At 35.7% G+C, this 20,204-nt stretch overlaps 1 protein-coding gene across 6 annotated transcripts in view; it reads right to left on the reverse strand.

Moving 5' to 3' along the window:
- Nucleotides 1-20,204, reverse strand: part of Ncoa6 (nuclear receptor coactivator 6) — a 91,510-nt gene that overhangs the window by 37,363 nt on the left and 33,943 nt on the right. For all 6 annotated transcript variants that reach the window (XM_076851725.1, XM_076851724.1, XM_076851728.1 and 3 more), the window contains 2 exons: nucleotides 17,599-17,754; nucleotides 6,853-6,975 (listed from right to left, as the gene is read on the reverse strand). In XM_076851725.1, coding sequence (XP_076707840.1) covers nucleotides 6,853-6,975; nucleotides 17,599-17,754 — 279 coding nt within the window. The remainder of the gene's footprint in view (nucleotides 1-6,852; nucleotides 6,976-17,598; nucleotides 17,755-20,204) is intronic.

Here is a 20,204-nt window from a genome sequence, read left to right on the forward strand (position 1 = left end):
TTGTTAAGAATTCTTTTTTTTTTAGTTGTTGAGGACCTTTATTTTTATTTATTTATATGTGGTGCTGAGACTTGAACCCAGTGCCGCACACATGCTAGGCAAGCACTCTACCACTTAGCCACAAGCCCAATCCTGTTATGAATTCTTATGGACATGTGGGAGTATATTTAGATTATATTAAAAGACTTAGAATTGCTAGGTTGCAAGTCTTAACATCTTCAGTTTTATTAATTATTGGCAAACTGCTCTTAAAAGTGTTTATAATAGGGCTGGGATTGTAGCTTAGTGGTAGAGTGCCTGCCTAGCAAGTGTGAGGCACTGGGTTCAATCCTCAGTACAACATAAAAATTAACAAATAAAATAAAGGTGATGTGTCCATCTATAACTAAAAATAACATTTTTTTTAAAAAAAGTGTTTATATCAACTCATTAAACAGCAGGCTGAGAAATTCTCTTTTTCACATTTTGTAATTTCAGACACTATTAGGTTTTTTAGGATTTAGTATTTATGGTCATCAGTGAGACTCGCTTATAATTATCTTCTTCTGTCCTTTGATTATCAGCATCAAGATTACACTAATCTCAAAATTAGTTGAAAAACATCTTTCCTCTTTTTCTTTCTTTTTTTTAAGAGAGAGAGAGAGAGAGAGAGAGAGAATTTTAATATTTATTTTTTAGTTTCCGGCAGACACAACATCTTTGCTTGTATGTGGTGCTGAGGATGGAACCAGGGCCGCACGTATGCCAGGCGAACGCGCTACCGCTTGAGCCACATCCCCAGCCCCTCTTTCCTCTTTTTCTATGCTCTGGGAAAATGTGGGTATTTGTCCTTTACCTGTAAAACCATCTGGGCCTAAACAGATTTTTTAATTATTTTCTTATATGGTTATGGATTTTTCAAGTTTTTTAATGTCCTACTAAGTTAGTTCAGCTAAATTACAATTTTGTTAATGCTTCGAAGTTTGCCAGTATGAAGTTATTTATGTGATAATCTTTTGTTCTACTCTTTTTAAAAAATTGAGATATAATTCACATACTATAAAAACTTACCCTTTTAAGGGTATATTTGTTCATTCTTTACATTGTTTGTGCCTTCTCTTTTTTTATTTAGCAGTCTTAACCACAGTTATCAGTTTAAATTGTCCTTTCAAAGAAAGTTTTTTGGTTTTGCTGCTCTGTTTTATGGTTTTTCCCAAGTCTTACTATATCTCTGCTTTCCTTTTTATTATTCCCTTTTTAACATATTACTCTGTTTTTTTTTTTCCATTCTTAAGTCAGATACTTTGCTTTTCAACTTGTAGTTGATGTTCTTATATTGGAGGGCTTAAAAATTCTTCTATATGCTGTAATGGCTACTTTCCAAAAATTCTGATATGTACATTCTTTTTTAAAATATTTTTTTTAGTTTTACATGGATATAATATCTTTGTTTATTTTTATGTGGTGCTGAGGATTGAACCCTGGGCCCCACATGTGCAAGGTAAGTGCTCTGCCACTGAGCCACAACCCCAGCCCTTATATGTACTATTCTTATAAATCCATTCTGATCATGATTACCTTTTAAAATTATTAGGTATTTAGAATATATTTCTAAATTTCCGAAAATATGAGATTTTTGTCCAAGTTTTCTTTGGTTGGTTTTTGTTTGCTACTGACATTTGTTTGCTGTGGTCAGAAAACAGATCTATGTGATATTAATATTTGGTATTTACTGAAACTTGTTTGGGAATAATCCATATTACTTTGTATAAATGTTCCATTTATTCTTGAAAGATTAAGGACCCTTGATTTATTACTGCATGGTGTCTATATATGTCCATCATATAAAACTAATTTAATTACATTATTCAAGCTTTCTTTATCCTTATTGAGCTTTTAAAAATTTGATTCATCAATTACTAACAGAGGTTTGTTAAACTCTCCTCTCAAAATTCCTCTCTTTGTATAATTCTTACTTTTTTTTTTGCGGAGGGAGTGGAGCGGGTAGGGGTGGTTACCAGGGATTAAACTCAGGGGCACTCTACCACTGAGCCACATCTCCAGCCCTATTTTGTATTTTATTTAGAGACAGGGTCTCACTGAGTTGCTTAGCACCTCACTTTTTGCTGAGGCTGACTTTGAACTCATAATCCTCCTGCTGCAGCCTCCCTTTTGAGGCTAGGTTAAGTACAGAAAAATTTAGCTATTTTCTTGCTGAAAGTTTTCCTTCTACATCATACATTAGCTCTATTCATTTATATGCTTTTCGTCTTAATGTCTATTTAATTTGGTAAGAATATTGTTATACGTCTTTTTCTTGGTTAATATTCACCTGGTTTAATCTTTGAAACTTCTGAGTCCTTATATTTTATGTATTTCCTATAAGAACATATAGGTCATCCTGAGATTACCATTCTTTTTATCAGTGTTCACAGTCCATTTACCTTTATTGCTAATTACTGGTGATATTCTGATTTGTCATTCTATGATTTTTATTTACCTTCCTTTTTCTATGTTGTTTTCTTATTTCTCCTGAATTTTACTGGATTTTTTTCTATCATGTCCTTCTTCTCTTCCTCTCCACTACTAGTTTAGAAGTTGTACACTCTATTATTTTACTGATCTTTAAAATGTCAACAGACACATCTAAGTCTAATGCCAATGTGATATTCATTATTATTAAATGTCAATACTTATTTAAATTTGCCCCATGTTTACCAATTATTTAGCTCACCATTCCTTCTTAGATCTTATTTCTTCCATCTTAGGTTCAATTTTCTTCTTCCTGAAGTGCTTCCTTGAGCAGTTCAATTAGAAGGGTCTGTTAATGGTAAATTATCTTAGTCTCTTAAAAAGGTCTTTATTTCTACTACTCTTGATAGTATAGCTAGGGTTTTTTTTTAATATTTATTTTTTTTTGTTGTAGTTGGACACAATACCTTTATTCCATTCATTTATTTTTATGTGATGCTGAGGATCGAACCCACGGCCCTGGCGTGCTAGGCAAGCTTTCTACCACTGAGCCAAAATCCCATCCCCATATAGCTAGGTTTAAACCTTTAGACTGTAAATTATTCCCTCAGCACTTTGAAAATACTATTCTAATGTTTCCTGGTTTCCAACACTTCTGTTGATAAAATCAGCTGTCAATCTGAGAGGTTTTTCTTTGTAAATAATTGGTCTTTTTTGGGGGGGGCGGTGCTTTTAATATTTTGTTTTGCTTTTCATATTCTGTAGTTTTACAATATTATGTTTAGATGTGGATTCATTTTTATTTGTAATGTTTATGATAAATTGGGTTCTGATACTGATTACTTATGTCTTTTAGCAGTTCTGGAAAATTTCAGGTATTCTTCTTTAACTTTTTCTCCCTCTCAATTTTTAAATTTTCTTTTAGAACTCTTTTAAAATATATTTTAAACCTTCTCATCTTACCCTTTATGTCTCTTGCTGCCTTTAATATTTCCATCACTTTATTTCTATGTTGCATTCTGGGTGATTTCTTTAAGTTCACTTTCAAGTTCAGCTAATTTTAATTTGCTGAATAATTTATTCATTTTGATTTTTTTTTTTTGAGTACCAGGGATTAAACTCAGGGACTCTCAACCACTGAGTCACATCTCCAGCCCTATTTTGTATTTTATTTAGAGACAGAGTCTCATTGAGTTGCATAGTGCCTTGCTTTTGCTGAGGCTAGCTTTGATCTTCTTGCTGCAGCCTCCCAAGCTGCAGGGATTACAGGTGTGTGCCACTGCACCTGGCTCATTTTGATGCTTTTTAAGTTTCTACAAGTTTTTGTCACAAATCTCTTTATGCCCTGATCATATCTTGTTTTCTTTTTATGATTTCTATAATTTAGAACAGCCTGAAAATTCTGGAAGAAGGAAGTTCAATCCTAAATTTTACAAATTTGTGAGTGAAAGCTTATTTACAGTAAGGCTTTTACTAAGAGAAGTACGTAAGGGCTTGGTTGAGAATGTGCCCCTCCACTGCATCAGCAGTTATGACCAGTCAAGAACAACTAAATGTTAATGACTTTAGTTGGCTGTTTCTGGGTCATTTCACTAACATATTAAACCCACCATGCAAGAAGGTAGAGAAGATAATTCCATACTCTCACTGCCAAGACAGACAAGTTTCTCATTTGTCTCTCTGTGTCAGAGGGTGACATTTTTCTAAGCTATCTTTCACTGAAAATTCTGGCAAATCATGAAGGATACTGAATTCTATCTTCATTCTTCATGTAGATCCAAGGCAAGGTCTTATCTTTTATTCCTTCCTGGCCATTAAAACTAAAATCTTTTCGTCCCCATAAAATCTCCTTTGTTTACTGCTGTTTAAATTTTCATATTTGACTTTTTTTTTTTTTGGCCCTGTAGCATTCCTCTGTTTTCTTAAAGGCTCAATTATGCATTAAAAGTAGTGTTTCATCCAGTGTCTTTCAGTGTTTTATAACTGGAGAGGGAGCTGGCTAACCACCTATTATCTGTTAATACTGGATTTGTTTCTGATGAATCCCATCCTATTTTTCAAAGATGATAATTAGTAAGCAAGTTTTCACAAAGTGAGAAAAAGGTTTTTTTTAGTTCACAATTATCTTAAAGTACCTGCTGACTACATGCTGAATAATGACAATTAACGTGCAGTTTTAGTACTTAATGGAAATCTGCACTAGATCCATGGTTCTCACCTACAGGCAATTTTGTTCCCCAGGGAACATTTAGCAATGTTAGAGACATTTTTAGTTGGCACAACTGCAGGAAGAGATAGTGAAGCTATCACATCTGGTGGGTAAAGGCTAAGGAGGTTATTAAACATCCCACAATGTGTGGGCAGCTATCCACAGCGAAGATTTATTGGCGTAAAACAATGTATTAAGGTAAAAACCCTTGATGAAATGATTACTATAATATCCTTATAAATTTGAGAATGCTATAAGGCCATGAAAAAAAATAGGTCCAGGATTTAGTTTTAGTTGCAAATTGCTTTTGCTTATCAGCTAACTCTATTCCCAATGCTAAGAAGAAAGTACCAAGAATAATTAATGGTATTGTGATATTCCAGATACAGTTACAAAGTCATTTATTATTATTTTAGAGAGAATTTAAAAATCTCTTCCCTTAGAAAATTTTGTTTAGTTTAACCTAATATTAAATTTTGTTTGCACCTTTAAGTCTCACTAAACAAGTGAGAAAAGGAATCCTAAGCTATGCTTGGCATTAAAGAAAGACAAGTAGAGGTTAAAAAGTTACTATGACTGCAGATCATTACTGATTATTCCCAGAACTTTATATTATCACAGTTAGCATCCTTCATTTCAATCTAAAGTTTCTAAATTTCCTATGTTGGTAATGAACTATAGGACTATAATTTGTACTTATTTCCTAAAGATGATTAATAAATATGCTAAACTATTTGCCAGATAGTAGCTGAAAAGAGTTTGCAATTAGTATGGTGACATCAGTTTATTAGAGTCTTAACACTGTAAGCCTGGAAGGGATCTTTAGCATTGTTTCCAGGACATGATCAAAGATGTTTATAGGCAACTAAATCCAGAAAATATTAATTCCTTTGGCCAGGAGTTGAGACTAGAACCCATATTTCCTGACTGTCATGCCAGGTCTATTCATTCTTTCACTATCTACATATAACTTAGCTAGGCTTTTCCAATTCTGCTTCAGTCCCTGGTTCTTCTATAGTGGCAACAGTGTCACCTATAATTTCTCATTAAACTGCCTTAGTACCAAATGCTTGGTCTTCTGTGAGGAACTTCATCAATATATAAAGCACCAGGCTGGGTATTCCATCTACTAGATGGTATCCACATCAGCCTCACAGCAGAGGTCTTCACATATACATAAAAGAGAAACTCAGGGTATGTTTGCTGTGTGGGAGATCTCATCTACTTTCAAGGATGAGTTCAGAGAACAGGAGACATCATCATCTTATTTTAAAGGTAAGGAAACTATTACTCAGGAAAATGCAGTAAAGTAGCTTAAGGTAATCAGTAAATGCTGTGTCCAGATAAAAACCTAGTTGCAAGTCCTCCACTACAATTCAGAACAGCAACTTGAAAATCACTTCCTGTCTTATTTGTTCCATAGCTTCCTAAGCTTTAAATGTCAAAGCCAACTCAATTCTTCTTCTTCTTTTTTTTCGGTATTGGGGATTTAACCCAGGGACACTTTACCACTGAACCACATCTTCAGCCCTTTGTATTTTTTAGTTTGAGAGAGTCTCACTAAGTTGCTTAGGCTGGCTTCAAACTTGTGATCTTCCAGTCTCATCCTCCCAAGTCACTCGGACTACCGGTATGCGCCACCAAACCAGGAAAGAGCCAACTCAACTGTAATATTCTGTGATCCATAGAATATTAGGTTCAATCTCTGAAGAAAAAATTTTAGGTTTACTAGAAAAGGAACCAAACAATTTATAACACTTTCAAATTCTAAATACATAAAAACACATATTCTATATAAGCACGCAAGAACTCTGATTACAGATTCTCAGCCTCAGTGGTAGTAGAAGTTGAAAAACTACATTCTCCACTGTACTATAAACATCCTAAGGGTGGAAAATGTTCATTTCTATTTTGAATACCCAGTATAGGTCCCGTCATACAACAGGAACTCAATAAATGTTTGCTACACAGTTCAGTATTTATCAGATTTTAAGCAAATGATTACAAAGATCAAATGTTTCATGCTCTGATCCTAGCCTCCTAAGAATGATTCATGTCTCCCTTTCCTAATGCAGCAAACAGAGATGTGGGTGTGTCATGAGCCCCTGCCTATCCTGCAGGACTCAAATGATCTTACCTTAGCAAAAAATGGAAAATAGTAAAACACGATTCGATTGAATGGGAGATCTCACCTGGACCACTGGCCATGGGAAATCCTGGTTCCATCCTAACGGAATTTCCAGCTCCCATAGGTCCATTCATTCTCACATCTTGGCTTCGATTTTGAGCCAAAGCCAGGTTGATAGCACCTTCCCCTGAAAATGACAGTCAAGTTATAAAAAGGAAATCATAATAAGAAGCAAGTATTGTTTAAATACAGGTACACAAGAACTTTTAGTTTTCTGTGTTTTTGAAGAATTATGATATGTTTACCACCACAAACAGCGTGTGTCAATACTACATAGGTCTTTCTTCAACCTATTTAAGCAGGTTTACTTACAAGCACAAGGAGATCATAACCAATTCTCACTTGCAAAAAGGGTAAATGGACAATCATTAATGATGCATAGTGTCAACAGAGTTTAGAACTCTGAATAATTATTTTTAGTCAGATCACTGTGTGTGTACGCGCATGTGCAAGGCAGAAAATATTCTCATGAACTCTCAAAATCCTATTCTTTTGGGAATTTAAAATCAGAAGGTAGAAATAAGAGAAAGTTTAATGGTCAAAGAAAATACGATGGTGTAGGGACACTGTAATACTTGTGAGCAAAATACCAATTTCCTTTTAATAATTGCAACATAAAAAGATTTCCAGCAGAGAAATTCATGCAATGAAGAGTAGTTAGCCTGGTATTAACCTACCTCCATAACATCTAATGATAGAATCAGCATTTTCAATTTGGGGGGTAGGGGTGGGGGACAGTGCTGATGATTGAATCCAGGGCCTTGTATATGCTAAGCATGTGTTCTACAAATGAGTTACATCCCTAGTCCCTGTATAGATAATCACTAGAAGTGTTCCAATTAAGTAGACCCTAAACTTAAATCTTACTTGGTCCAATGATTAAAAAGGTCTCTGGAAACAAGTTTCAGAATATTTCTTGCACTTTATCCACAATTTTGACTATGATTACCTTGGAAGACAATACCACCTACAGACAGTTAAAATAAGTTAGCCAGTAGTTGAGGAGTTGAAAGTCTGCATTCCCCAAGTCCTTCCATACCCCGGGGTCTTGGTTTATAGTTGGATGATAAGGCAGAAAGCTAATGAGGACACAACAGTTTCTGCTGTCCCACCGATGTAAGTTACCTTTCCATGTGCACTTTTTTTTTTCAATTGTAGTTGGACACAATACCTTTATTTTTATATTTTTACGTAGTGTTGAGGATCGAAGGGCCTCACACATGCTAGGCAAGCATTCTACTGCTGAGTCACGACACAGCCCCTCCATGTGTACTTTAATCAGCGAGACTGGCTGGTCATCGGAAACAACATCCTACCACTGGGGGTTACAAGATGCTCTGATTTGCCTATACTGTCTACAGTAAGAGAAAGATCTTAAGGGTTTTCACCAATGAGAAGGGACTATATCAAACTTGCTAAGATAATCTGAGCAAAGAGCTCTTAAAATGATATAAGATCATGTCACAGGGCTAGGGATGTGGCTCAATCGGTAGTGTGCTCCCCTGGCATGCGTGCGGCCCCGGTTCGATCCTCAGTACCACATACAAACAAAGATGTTGTGTTCGCTGATAACTAAAAAATAAATATTAAAAAAAAATAAGATCATGTCACTTCTTAAAACCGCTCTACTATTTCCCACTGTTGTAAAAATAAAAGTCAAACATCTTAATAAGATATATAAAACTTCAACTTATCTAGCCTAATGCTGTTCAAAAGAAATACTAGCTATACAAGTAATTCAAAAATTTTTAGAAGCCTAGTAAAAAGCAGCAGATGAAAATAAAACTATAGCATTTTATTTAATCTAATATATCCAAGAGATTATTATTTCAACATATAATAGTATAAAAATTACTGAAATAGGGCTGTGGTTGTACCTCAGTGGTAGAGGGCTTACCTCACACACAAGGCCTTGGGTTTGATCCTCAGTACCACATAAAAAATAAATAAAGATACTGTGTCTATCTACAACTAAGAAGAAAAATTACTGAAATATTTTACATTGAGGGGCATTAAGTCTTCAAAAGAAATATGAATTTTGAACTTATAGCCCATGTCAGTTTGGACAAGCCACATTTTTAGTGCTCAACAGCCACAGATGGCTTGTGCCACATGTTACACAGCCAAATTCAGCCCTCCTCTGCCTCTCTAACCTCACTTTACACTATTTTCTCCTTCAGTAATAAGGACTCAGACCGGGTCAATTTTTAGCTTTTTAAAGGCACACAAATCTGCTTCTCACCTCAAGGGCCCTTGTACACAAATATTGTTTCCTCTGCTCAGAACATTTCTCTGAACTTTTTTATTTTTTAATTTATTCTAATTTTGTTATATATGACAGCAGAATGCATTATAATTCATATTACACATATAGAGAGCAATTTTTCATATCTCTGGTTGTACACAAAGTAGAGTTACACCATTCATGTCTTCATACGTGTACTTAGGGTAATGATGTGCATCTCATTCCAGTCTTTCCTACATCCATGCCCCTTCCCTTCCCCTCTCACCCCTTTACTCTATCTAATGTTTGTCTAATCTCCAATGCTCCCTGCCAACCCCATCATGAATCAACATCGTTATATCAGAGAAAACATTTGGCATTTGTTTTTTTGGGATTGGCTAACTTCACTTAGCATTACCTTCTCCAAAGCCATCCATTTATCTGCAAATGCCACAATTTTATTCTCTTTAAATGCTGAATAATATTACATTGTGTATATATATGACATTTTCTTTATCCATTCATCTACTGAAGGGCATCTAGGTTGCTTCCATAGTTTAGCTATTGTGAATTGTGCTGCTATAAACATTGATGTGGCTATGTCCTTGTAGCTGTTTTTAAGTCCTTTGGGTATAGAGTGGGATGGCTGGGTCAAATGGTGGTTCCATTCCCAGCTTTCCAGGAATTTCCACACAGCTTTCCATATTGGCTGCACCAATTTACAATCCCCCCAGCAATGTATGAGTGTGCCCTTTTCTCCACACCCTCACCAACACTTGTTGTTGTTTATACTCTTAATAGCTGCCATTCTGACTTGAGATGAAATCTTAAGAGTAGTTTTGATTTGCAATTCTCTAATTCCTAGAGATGTTGAACATTTTTTCATATATTTGTTGACTGATTGTATATCATCTTCTGGAATGTGTCTGTTCAGTTCCTCGGCCCAGTTATTGATTATTAGTTTTTTTGGTGTTAAGATTTTGAGTCCTTTATATATCCTAGAGATTAGTCCTCTATCTGATGTGTGTGTGGTAAAACTTTGCTCCCAAAATGTAGGTCTCTATTCACCCCACTGATTGTTTCTTTTGCTGATAAGAAGCTTTTTAGTTTGAATCCATCCCATTTATTGTTTCTTGATTTTAATTCTTGTGCTATAGGAGTATATTAAGGAAGTTGGGGCCTAATCCAACATGATGGAGATTTGGACCTACTTTTTCTTCTATTAGTCGCAGTGTCTCTGGTTTAATTCCTAGGTCCTTGCTGCACTTGGAGCTGAGTTTGTGCATGGCGAGAGACGGGATTAATTTCATTTTGTTGCATATGGATTTACAGTTTTCCCAGCACCATTTGTTGAAGAGGCTATCTTTTCTCCAATGTATGTTTTTGGCACCATTGCCTAATATAAGATAAGTGTAATTATGTGGGTTTGTCTCTGGGTCCTCTATTCTGTACCACTGATCTACAAGTCTATTTTGGTGCCAATACCAGGCTATTTTTGTTACTATTACTCTGTAGTACAGTTTAAGGTCTGGTATAGTGATGCCACCTGCTTTTCTCTTCTTGCTAAAGACGTAGCAAGAAGAGAATTAGCTATTCTGGGTCTCTTATTTTTCCAGATGAATTTTATGACTGCTTTTTCTATTTCTATGAGGAATGCCATTGGGATTTTGTTTAGAATTGCATTAACTTGCATAGTGCTTTTGGTAGTATGGTCATTTTGACAATATTAATTCTGCCTATCTAAGAGCAAGGTAGATCTTTCCACCTTCTAATGTCTTCTTTGATTTCTTTCTTTAGCGGTTTGTAGTTTTTGTTGTAGAGGTCTTTTACCTCTTTTGTTGATTCCCAAGTATTTTATTTTTTTAAGATTATTGTAAATGGGGTAGTTTTCCTTCTCAGAGGATTTGTCACCGATATACAGAAATGCCTTTGATTTTGGGATGTTGATTTTATATCCTGCTACTTTGCTGAATTCATTTACTAGTTCTAGAAGTTTTCTGGTGGAATTCTTGGGTCTTCTAGGTATAGAATCATATTGTCAGCAAATAGTGCTGTATTTGAGTTCTTCCTTTCCTATCCATATCCCTTTAGTTTCTTTCGTCTAATTGCTCTGGCCAGTGTTTCAAGAACTATGTTAAATAGAAGTAGTGAAAGAGGGCATCTCTGTCTTGTTCTAGTTTTTAGAGGGAATGCTTTCAATTTTTCTCCATTTAGAATGATGTTGGCCTGGGGCTTAGCATATAGCTTTACAATGTTGAGATATGTTCCTGTTATCCCTAGTTTTTCTAGTATTTTGAACATAAAGGGGTGCTGTATTTTGTCAAATGCTTTATTTACATCTATTGTGATGATCATTCTTATCTTTAAGTCTATTGATGTTGATTTCCATATGTTGACCCAACCTTGCAGCCCTGGGATAAATCCCACTTGATCATAGTGCACTATCTTTTTGATAGGTTTTGTATTCGATTTGCTGAGATTTTTTTTATTGAGAATTCTCTGAATTCTTCATATAGTCAGTTTTTAAATTTTCATGTGATCTTAAGTGTCACAGGTCCAAAAAGGCCTCCTCTACTTATCTTACTCAAGGTTAGATCATCCATATCAGAACATTTTGTTATTTCTTCAGATATCCCATGAAATTACTAATTTATTTATTTGGTTTCTAGTCAACTTCCCTGCTACTATACAACAATAATATGTCTGCTCTAGTTCTTTAAATCTGTTGTTTCAGTATAATTCCATCATCCACTTTCACTCTCAAAAGTGGCCTAATTTAGCCAGGTATGGTGGTACATGCCTGTAATTCCAGCAACTTGGGAGGCTGAAGCAGGAGTATTGCAAGTTTGAGGTGAGCCATAGCAACTCAGCAAGACCCTGGCTCAAAATAAAAAATAAACAGGGTTTGGTATGTAGCTCAGTGGTACAGCACTCTTGGGTTAAACCTCTAGTATAAAAAACAAAAACAAAACAAAACAAAAGTATCCTAATTTAGATGAATTATATATTCACTTTAATGATATCCTTTATACATAGAACAGTGCTGGGTACCTGCTAGATGCTCATTAGCTATTATCATGTTGAATAATCAGCTTATCACAACCTGGCAAGATGCATAGATACCTTTCCATTTGAAAAATGCATTTCTGTAATTTTTATGAAATTTCATGTTGATAATAACAGGTTTTATGTGAAAAACAGAGTTGGGGCAAACTCAAAACCTATAATAACGTTTTGTAACCAAAGTGCTTTTATTAAACAATAATTGGAGAGAGCAAAATCCTCAAAAACAATGGAATGGAAATGCCTGATAAGAGGTGCTGGATAATATAGATACAGGGATTCTCTGAGCCACTGAGATTACCATTAAGGTCGGCATAAAAGGAAGTATAACCTGTCATAAACTAAAAACCATGTAAGGTTGGAGATGCATGTCTGGAGAAGGTACCTGAACATAAATTCTCATTCTTAATTTTCTTAAATCACATATGAATAAACACAATTTCTACATTATACTGCTATCATTTCCCCATTTGTTAACTGATGTAAAAGAAATAGACGTAGAAACAACTACTGGCTCCCCAAAACTTGCCAATTTGTGGTTCACAAATTATATCCAATGGGCAAATCCAGCTTACTTCCTGTTTATTTAAATGAAGTGTTACTGAAACACAATCAGGTTCATTCATTTACCCATTACCTATGGCTGTGCTTGCTCAACAATGGCAGAGTTGAATACTCGTGACAGAAAGCTTATAGCCTGCAAAATCAAAAATATTTACTCCTGGATCTTTACAGAAAAAATCTGCAGACTCTTGCTTTAGATCACCATGAATTTATAGGAAGAGTCACAAAATGTTCTCAGAAAAAACATATCTCCTCAACACCCTGGCCAATTCTCAAAAAAGGAAGGGAAGAAGGAATATTCTTCAATGAGAATGGAATGTCAAAGAAACAACTTCTCTCTCCATCCTTGCAGCAGACACCAAGAAAGTATCAACACTTCCCCTTAAAACTCACAAAGTTATCACCCCATTACCAGGTTCATAAAAGCAATTGCTTCTGTCACAACCTTCATACCTGTCTCAATTCCCAGGAGTATAGAAAGAGAAAACGAGACCACATGGGCAGCCTAAAAGTTAAGAACTCTAGCTGCACGTGGTGGTGCATACTTGTGGTCCCAGCAACTTGGGAGGCTTAGGCAGGAGGACTGCAAGGCCAGCCTCAGCAATAATGAGACCTTGTCTCATTTTAAAAAAAGGGGGGTGGGGTGTGGCAGTGGGGATTAGGAATTTAGCTCAGTGGTATAGTGCCCCTGGGTTCAATCCCCAGTAGCAAAAAACAAAAAAAGCAAAAAAATCCCCCCAAAACTCTTTCTATATTATGATAATTGTTATTATTTATAAATTTTATAATTTCTTAAATATATATTATCTATTTTGATTCCTTTTTAGTACTTATGCTTTAATTCATGGCTAAAATATTAAAAGGGAACTGGCATTTTATCTTTGTAGGAAGTAGATCTTATTAAGAAAAGAAACTGGAGGCTGGGGTTCTGGCTCAGCAGTAAAGTGCTCGCCTGGCACGTGCAGGGCTCTGGGTTCAATCCTCAGCACCACATAAAAATAAAAAATAAAGATATTGTATCCAACTATAGCTAAAAACCCAAAATATTAAAAAAAAGAAAAAGAAAAAAAAACAGGCGTTTCAAGATACATAGGTAATGGACTTAAGAATTTTTTGGGTTTTGTTTCATTATTTTTCTCAGTAGTAAGAACTGAACGCAGGGGCACTTTACCACTGAGCTATATCCCAGTCCTTTTTATTTTGAGGCAAGTTTTCGCTAAGCTGCTGAGGCTGACCTCAAACTTGTGATCCTCTTGCCTCAGCCTCCCAAGTTGCTAGGATAACAGGTATGCACCACCATGAAGGTTTTCTTTTCTTTCTTTTTTTTAAATTATTTTTTAAGTTGTTGATAGACCTTTATTTTATTTATTTGTATGCAATGCTGAGAATCGAACCCAGTGCCTCACACATGCTAAGCAAGTGCGTTACCGCTGAGCCCCAGCCCCAGCTCTCCATGAAGGTTTTCTAAAAATCAGTTATATGTTCCTTAAAATCACTTATATGTTCCTTAACGTATAAATAGCCTAAATACTGTCATTTTATCCAATCATTATTTGACATCTACTTTATTCAACACTTTATCCTAAAGACTATTGTGAATTGATTTTATTTTTCTGGATCCTTTCAGATAATTCAAAATCATCTTTCATAATAAAATGGTTATTGCTTAATCCACTATTTCCTCATTTATCATATAATAAAATTGATCTCATCTCTCAATTTACAAATAACCATCTCTAAATAATCTTGGTTGGCATTATGCCTCTAGGAGCACAGCATCCTAGACTGTACAAAATATGTTTTTCTCCTACTGATGATGTTTTCAGCTGCTGAGATTTTAATGAACATTTAGGTTCTAAGTGAACCACAGGGTCAGTGGGGCTTGGCCCACAAGTGAAAGAAAAGACTGGAATCACCAGTTGCCATCTTGTTTGCATCAACACAGGAAGAGAAGAAAGGGTTCTAGCTTATTTGGCTCCCAAAAGAAAAAATGTGCTCTCAACAAATATATGTGCTCTCAACATATATTTATCACAGGTTTGTCTCCCTTACTAAAATCATAAGCTCCTTTGAACACACCTGTAATCCCAGCAGCTTGGGAGGCTGAGGCAGGAGGATTTTGAGTTCAAAGTCAGACTCAGCAAATTAGCAAGGCCCTAAGCAACTTAGGGATATCCTGTCTCTAAATAAAATTAAAAAAAAAGGCTGGGGATGTGACTGAGTGGGTAAGTGCCCCTGGGTTCAATCCCCAGTACCAAAAAAATTTTTAAAAAGAAACAGAACAAGAAAGTGTTAACCAAGATAAAACTAGAGGAGAAAGGTAGAGGCCAGACCATGTAAGGCTTGAGATCACGGTAAAAAGTTTGGTTTTCCCAATGGTACAGAATAGAGGACACAGAGACAAATCCACAAAATTAAAACTACATTATATTAGACAAAGGTGCTAAAAGCATGCAATGGAGAAAGGATAGCATCTTCAACAAATGGTGCTGGGAGAACTGGAAATCCATATGCAACAAAATGAAATTGAATCCCTTTCTCTCACCATGCACAAAAGTCAACTCAAAATGGATCAAGGAGCTAGGAATCAAATCAGAGACTCTGCGTCTAATAGAAGATAAAGTTGGCCCTAATCTTCATCACGTGGGGACAGGCCCCAAATTCCTTAATAAGACACCTATAACACAAGAGTTAAAACCAAGAATCAACAAATGGGGGGCTGGGGATGGCTCAAGCGGTAGTGCGCTCGCCTGGCATGCGTTCGGCCCAGGTTCGATCCTCAGCACCACATATAAACAAAGATGTTGTGTCCACCGAAAAAAAAAAAACTAAAAAAAAAAAATATTAAAAAATTCTCTCTCTCTCTCTCTCTCTCTCTCTCTCTTAAAAAAAAATAGGAGAGATCCTTTGATTAAATGTAAAATGGATGAGCTTGAAGTTACCTGCAGCTGTTTTTCTAAAAAAAAAAAAAAAAAAAAAGGGACGAATTCAAACTAAAAAGTTTTTTCTCAGCAAGAGAAATAATATGTGAGGTGAATAGGGAGCCCACATCCTGGGAACAAATTTTTACCCCTCAAACATCAGATAGAGCTCTAATCTCTAGAATATACAAAGAACTCAAAAAGTTAAACAAACAAACAAAAAAACAAATAACCCAATCAACAAATGGGCCAAGGACCTGAACAGACACTTCTCAGAAGAGGATATACAATCAATCAACAAATACATGAAAAAATGCTCACCATCTCTAGCAATCAGAGAAATGCAAATTAAAATTACTCTTAAGATACCATCCACTCCAATAAGAATGGTAGCCATTATGAAGTCAAACAACAATAAGTGCTGGCGAGGATGCGGGGGGGGGAAAAAGGTACACTCATACATTGCTGGTGGGACTGCAAATTGGTGCAGCCAATTTTTGGAAAGCAGTATGGAGATTCCTTGGAAAGCTGGGAATGGAACCACCATTTGACCCAGCTATTCCCCTTCTTGGACTACACCCAAAAGACCTAAAAAGAGCATACTACAGGGACACAGCCACATTAATGTTTATAGCAGCACAATTCACAATAGCTAGATTGTGGAACCAACCTAGATGCCCTTCAATAGATGAATGGATTAAAAAATAACAAGATCATAGCATTTGCAGGGAAATGGATGGCATTAGAGCAGATTATGCTAAGTGAAGTTAGCCAATCCCTAAAAAACAAATGCTGAATGTCTTCTCTGATATAAGGGGGGGTGACTCAAAATGGGATAGGGAGGAAGAGCATGAGAAAATTACCACTAAATAGGGAAGAGAGGTGGGAGGGAAAAGGAGGGAGAAGGGGAATTGCACGGAAGATGGAAGGAGACCCTCATCGTTATACAGAATACATGTAAGGAGAAAAAGAAAAAAAAGTGTGTCACATTAGATTGGATAGAGAGAAGTGATGGGAGGGGAGGGGAAGGGGAGATAGAAAGGGCAGCAGAATAAAATAGACATTATGATTGCTGTATGTATATAGGTGACTCTATGACCAGTGTGATTCTGCAATCTGTACAATCAGAAAAATGAGAAATTATACCCCATTTGATTCAAATGTATGAACTGTCAAGATCATTGTAATGTCATGTGTAGTTAATAAAAAAAAAAAAGAGTTTGGTCTTCATTCTTTGAACAACAGCAAGCAATAGTAGGGTTTTAAGCTGGGTGAATAAGCAGGTGTTTGTGTTGAGCGTATTTTTATTTTGAAAAGGGTCATTCCAGTAAAAATATCTGAAAAATGGACATTGCTACAAAAGGACTGTTTAGGACCTCCTAATCTGTTAGATGAATAAAGAAAGCATTAAAGTTTTGGCAGAAGGAAGCAAATAAAAATAGATATTCTTTAAAAGACAAATCAGTTCCTAGTTAGGGTACCAGTAATACCAAAAGCTGAACGCCAGACATGGTAGTAATTGCCTGTAATACCAGTGATAGGGAGGCTAAAGCAGGAGGATTGCAAGTTCAAAGCCAGCCTCACCAATTTAGCAAGACCCTAAGCAACTTAGTGAAATCCTATGTCAAAATACAAAATTTAAAATAGGGTTGGGGATGTAGCGCAATGGTAAAGTGCCCCTGGGTTCAATCTTCAATACCAAAACACAAACAAAGACACCAAAACAAAAACAAAAACCCCAAAGTCTGAGACTGATGGCCAAAATTTAACAAATGGAAGTCTGAGGGCACAGATGCTGAAGAACATTGGGTCCAAGAAATAACCTTGGTGTCTCTTTATACTAAGGTGCTGCCATGAGCTGCTACTTGGCATTCTGAAACATAAGAGCACGGGAATAGACAAAGCAGCACTAGAAATCATGCTATATTCTACTGTTGTTATGTTTTGGTCCAGATGGGCACATGACAAAGTAAGAGACCTTCAATCTGAACGGAGAGAATCCCCAGATCCCGAAGCTGCTGGTTGTTGCTCTGTGCCAGGATCCGTAGTCGCTCCGCTGCTTCTCGGGGGATGTTGAATGTCACACGCACACTGTTCCAGGGTTCCACCTTCTGTACCTTTAGCTTGCTGGATTCTTTATTGTAAAGAAAAATAATAATATATTAGTGATTTTTCAGGCAATAGAAGATGTGGAACTAAAAAGCAAGCAAACAAGCAAAAAAAAAGAAAGAAAGAAAAGAGAAGAAAAAGGCAGGGTACCACCTTGGAACTTCTGAGATTAAATCATCTAATGCTTTGGCATTAAGTGGACTTCAAATCTAATTCCAACTTTGCCATTTGGCACCTGGGTGACCAGTAACAAGCTATCTAACCTTTCTGAAATGTAATTTTCTCTTTTCTAAATCTAGGAAAAAAACGAATTCATACAATTGTATCGCATGAGATAATAAATACAAAAAACCCAGTACAATACCTGACATACTATAAGTACTGAATAAATAGAAAGGAATAAGATGAAGTAAGGAACATAGGAGAGAAGAGAGAGATAAGTTTAAAATAATCAAGTTAAAAAAAAAAATCAAGTAATGTCTACTTCTGGACTCACCCTAAAGCATATGAACTTAAAACCTGAGAACATGGAAGCCTCAAATTTCAAGTGAAATTTTCTAAAAATATTGGGTGCCACACATGCTAACGACAGAATATTAAGGAATCTGCAACTATAATCTACTAAATTTATATAAAGAAATACACTAAAAAGGAAAAAGAGTAGATTTAACATTTTTCAAAATGTTAAGCAATTTTTCTCTCTCCAAATTAAATACTGAAATTTTAATATAAAACTTAAAATATTCATTGAGCACCTACATGCAAGGTATTCATAGATGCCAAACAAAGAATTCTTCCAATGTCTATAAGTGCTTTAATTTAAGGAGAGCTTAAGTCTTGATTCTTTATGTCTTTGATGTATAATTTTTTTGTACTTAAAACTAAAGAGTAGAGTTTCTATATTGAAGCACACAAAATTGAGTGGGGGAAAAAAGCAACACAAATTTGACAACTAAGCTTCAATTAAGATAGAAAAGCATTACATTTCAGAATAACAGTATTTCTAAAAAGTCAATGTAAACTTCAGGACATATTCTCAAAAGAAGATACAAAATGCAAAACAGTGTATGTAAAAATAAACTCAAAATGGAAAAAAGACCTAAATCCCTTAGAAGAAAATATACATGGCAATAGCTTCACAACACTAGATTGTAGTGATTTTTTGGATATGACACTAAAGGCCAAAGAAAAAAGAAAAAAAAGAGGAAAAAACTGAACTTCACAAAAATTTTGAGTATTAAATGATACCAATGAGTAAAAAGGCAATAACAGATGGGAAGAATTATAAATCATATAATAAAAGACTGAGTTCAGAATACACAGAAAAAGCCTAAAACTCAACAACAACAAAAAATAAGCAAAGAAAAAAAAGATGAGGGGCCTGGGATGGTAGCTTGGTGGTCAAGTGCTTGCCTCACAAGTGGAAGGCACTGGGTTCAATCCTCAGCACCACATAAAACTAAAATAAAACTATTGTGACCATCTACAATAAAAAAAAATTTAAAAGTGGGGGGCTTAAGGATTTGAATAGACATTTCTCCAAAGAAAACATACAAATGGTATACTGAGTATACTGCCCAAAGAACTGAATGAAAGCAGGGTCTTGAAAAGACATATTACACCCATGTTCACTGCAGCATTATTCACAATAACTAAAACCCAATAATAATGCCTAATTTGCTGAGGATGGCCTTGAACTTGTGATCCTCCTGCCTCAGCCTCTGGAGCTGCTGGAGTCACAGACGTGCACCACACACCCGGCCTTAAAATATTTTTTAAACCAAGAATATAATCTGGCAGAACTGTAAATTTAGATTTGATAATAACTGAGCAATTTATAAACAACCAAAAATGGTAATTAAGAGCAATGAACAATTGCTAGACAAATTGCTAGACAAAGGTCTAGGTAGGCCTTTATAATATCATATAGTATGACTGTGATTATGATTATTCTTATAATGATGATAATAATGGCAATTTCAGTACATGAAATTCTCTTATATGTGCTAAGTAATCCTTAACTATCAAGAGCTTTGTACAAGGGGCTGGGGATGTGGCTCAAGTGGTAGCGCGCTCGCCTGGCATGCGTGCGGCCCGGGTTCGATTCTCAGCACCACATACAAGCAAAGACGTTGTGTCCGCCGAAAACTAAAAAATAAATATTAAAATTCTCTCTCTCTCTTTCTCTCTCCTCTCTCACTCTCTCTTTAAAAAAAAAAAAAAAAAAAAGAGCTTTGTACAAGACAGTAAAAAAGCCCCCCAAAAAACTAGGGCTTTTCTCCAAACATCAAATCTCAAAGAAAAACACCCCAAACCTGAAAAATCTAATTAGCACATGACCAAATTAGGATTTGTGAGAAAAGGCTTTCCACTCTGGTGGGATTAGATAATGGTGCTGACTAGAAAAGATGGTGAACATATAAACAAAGTTTCAAAAACACAATGCCCACTAGACCCAGACAAGTTATCAAAATG

This window comes from Callospermophilus lateralis, chromosome 3, assembly GCF_048772815.1.
Source record: "Callospermophilus lateralis isolate mCalLat2 chromosome 3, mCalLat2.hap1, whole genome shotgun sequence".
In the NCBI taxonomy this organism is placed as follows: Eukaryota; Metazoa; Chordata; class Mammalia; order Rodentia; family Sciuridae; genus Callospermophilus; species Callospermophilus lateralis.